Source organism: Limulus polyphemus, unplaced genomic scaffold (assembly GCF_000517525.1).
Source record: "Limulus polyphemus unplaced genomic scaffold, Limulus_polyphemus-2.1.2 Scaffold2562, whole genome shotgun sequence".
Classification (NCBI taxonomy): Eukaryota; Metazoa; Arthropoda; class Merostomata; order Xiphosura; family Limulidae; genus Limulus; species Limulus polyphemus.
Window position 1 is genome coordinate 33,872 of NW_013668172.1, and position 2,375 is coordinate 36,246.

At 29.6% G+C, this 2,375-nt stretch overlaps 1 protein-coding gene across 1 annotated transcript in view; it reads left to right on the top strand.

The window, feature by feature from the left end:
• LOC106467306 (endoplasmin-like) overlaps nucleotides 1-2,375 on the top strand; it is a 20,690-nt gene that overhangs the window by 12,556 nt on the left and 5,759 nt on the right. Inside the window, exons 6-7 of the mRNA XM_022395464.1 lie at nucleotides 351-544; nucleotides 1,246-1,435. Coding sequence (XP_022251172.1) covers nucleotides 351-544; nucleotides 1,246-1,435 — 384 coding nt within the window. The remainder of the gene's footprint in view (nucleotides 1-350; nucleotides 545-1,245; nucleotides 1,436-2,375) is intronic.

Genomic DNA, 2,375 nt, shown 5'->3' on the forward strand with positions numbered 1-2,375 from the left:
GCATTTGATGGGACATAGGTGTAATTCATTTTGAACTCCTCAATCCACAGTAAACTGTCAATGCAGAGATCTATAGTCAGCAACTGGAACACTTAAATCAAGCCCTTCACTCGTCAATCGGAAAGGTGTTCTTCTCCATGACAATGCACATCCACATGTGACACGTTTGACACAACACAAGATTATGGAGTTGGATTGGAATTTGGACAATTAAGTAATTTTGCATTTATCACTTATGCAGTAAACAGTTCCTGTATTAAATAAATTTCAATAATCAATAATTGTTTTCTTGATGTATTCATTTACATCATATTTCACTTTTTGAGAAAATTCTTTCTTTTATACTTTAGACTGAGACAGTTGAGGAACCTGTTGAAGAGGATGAAGAGGAAGATGTTATAAAAGAAAAGCCTGATGGTGAGGAAACTGAGGAGGATGGTAAAGTGGAAGAGGAAAAGGAAGAAAAACCTAAAACTAAAAAGGTTGAGAAAACCACGTGGGATTGGGAGCTTATGAACTCTTCCAAACCTATCTGGCAGAGAAAGTGAGTTTATTAAAACTTTAGTCATTTATCATAAAAACTAAGTAGAAAATGTCATTTTAAATGGTAACTAATGTCAACATCAAACAAACCAGGCCAATTATAGGTTAAGTATTTCTTAAGTAAATTATAGAAACTTAAATATTTGGGCTTCTTACAAGACTTTTTTTTTTTAATCTTCAATAAAAAGCCTTTAGCACCCACTCCATTAAACTTATTCAGGCAATTATTTTGTTCTATGTTTAAAACTGTCATCGTAATATTACTACTAATTACTAGATCTTAATGTTCTTTAAAGCAGTTTCATTTTGATGTAATGTTTTGAGCCAACTATTTTTTTTGTTTAATTGTCAATAAAATCTAAAATTTTATAGAAACAAATATCAACTAAAAGGTAGTTCTTGATTTTAGGACTTATAAAATGTGGCAAACTCCATCTTCATACAGAATTTGACTGTTTTTAGACTAAGTTACAACAAACTTTATTTTATCTCTCTAGGCCTTGAATTGTTATTTTTCTCGTTTTTAGTTTACATCCTTTATCACTAAGTTTTCTTTCTTTGAGGGAGAGGAAAAATTATTAAAACATGTTGGAAACATGAACCTCTTTATTTTTCTAATTGTACTATAGTACAACTGTTAGTAGTGAACAATGTGTAAATTCCAACTAGAAAATTATTTAACACTAGCTTTTTATTTAACAGGCCAGCAGATATAAATGAAGATGAATACAAAGACTTCTACAAATCAATTACTAAAGACACATCAGACCCTTTAACAAAAACTCACTTTATTGCTGAGGGAGAAGTCACTTTTAAGTCTGTACTGTATATTCCTAGTTCACAGCCAACAGAAACCTTCAACAGATATGGATCTAAAGTTGATCACATTAAGGTGAGAACGTTAACACCGGACTTTAAATATTATGGCTAAAAGTTAACAGAAGAGTACTGGATTATGATAGAGATGATGCTATTTCTCCAAGATCTGCATGGACCAGTTTCAGTTTAAAATCATAAATAATATTCAATGTTAAACTGGTACAAAGTTAAAAACATTTGATTTAGGCCTATTTATGGCCTTCAAAAAGTTGACGACTCTACATGTTTCAACGTTACGTCATCCTGACGTATTTTTTCTATTCCTATTTTGAAATATATATATATCTGCTGTGATTGACAACATTTGTGAGGTAGGATTTATTATGTGAATCTGTTTCTAAATATATTATAGAAAATGTTAAAAAATTGAAATGTACAGAATGCAAAATAGGCACTTAAAAATAACAATTAAATGAAGATAAGTTTATTAAACTTGTATCATCTATCAGAACAATCACTTAATTATATAAATTCATTAAAATAAGTAATAATTTGTCCTTCAGATTACAACATTAACCTTAAAATCATAAATAACAATTAATGTTAAACTGGTACACAATTAAAAACATTTTATTTAGGCCTATCTATGGCATTCCAAAAGTAGACGACTCTACATGTTTCGACGTTACAATGTTATCCTCAGGATACAACTCCTGAGGATGACGTTGTAACGTCAACATGTAGTCATAAACTTTTTGAAGGCCATAGATAGGCCTAAATAAAATGTTTTTAATTGTGTACCAGTTTAACGTTAATTGTTATTTATGAGTTTAAGGTTAATGTTGTAATCCGAAGGACAAATTATTGCTTATTTTAATGAATTTATATAATTTCAAGTGATTGTTCTGATGTGAGAAAATTTTACGATGTGATGATATGATAAATGTTTTTTATTAAACTTATCTTCATTTGATAGTTATTTTTAAAAACCTATTTCGCGTTCTGTACATTTT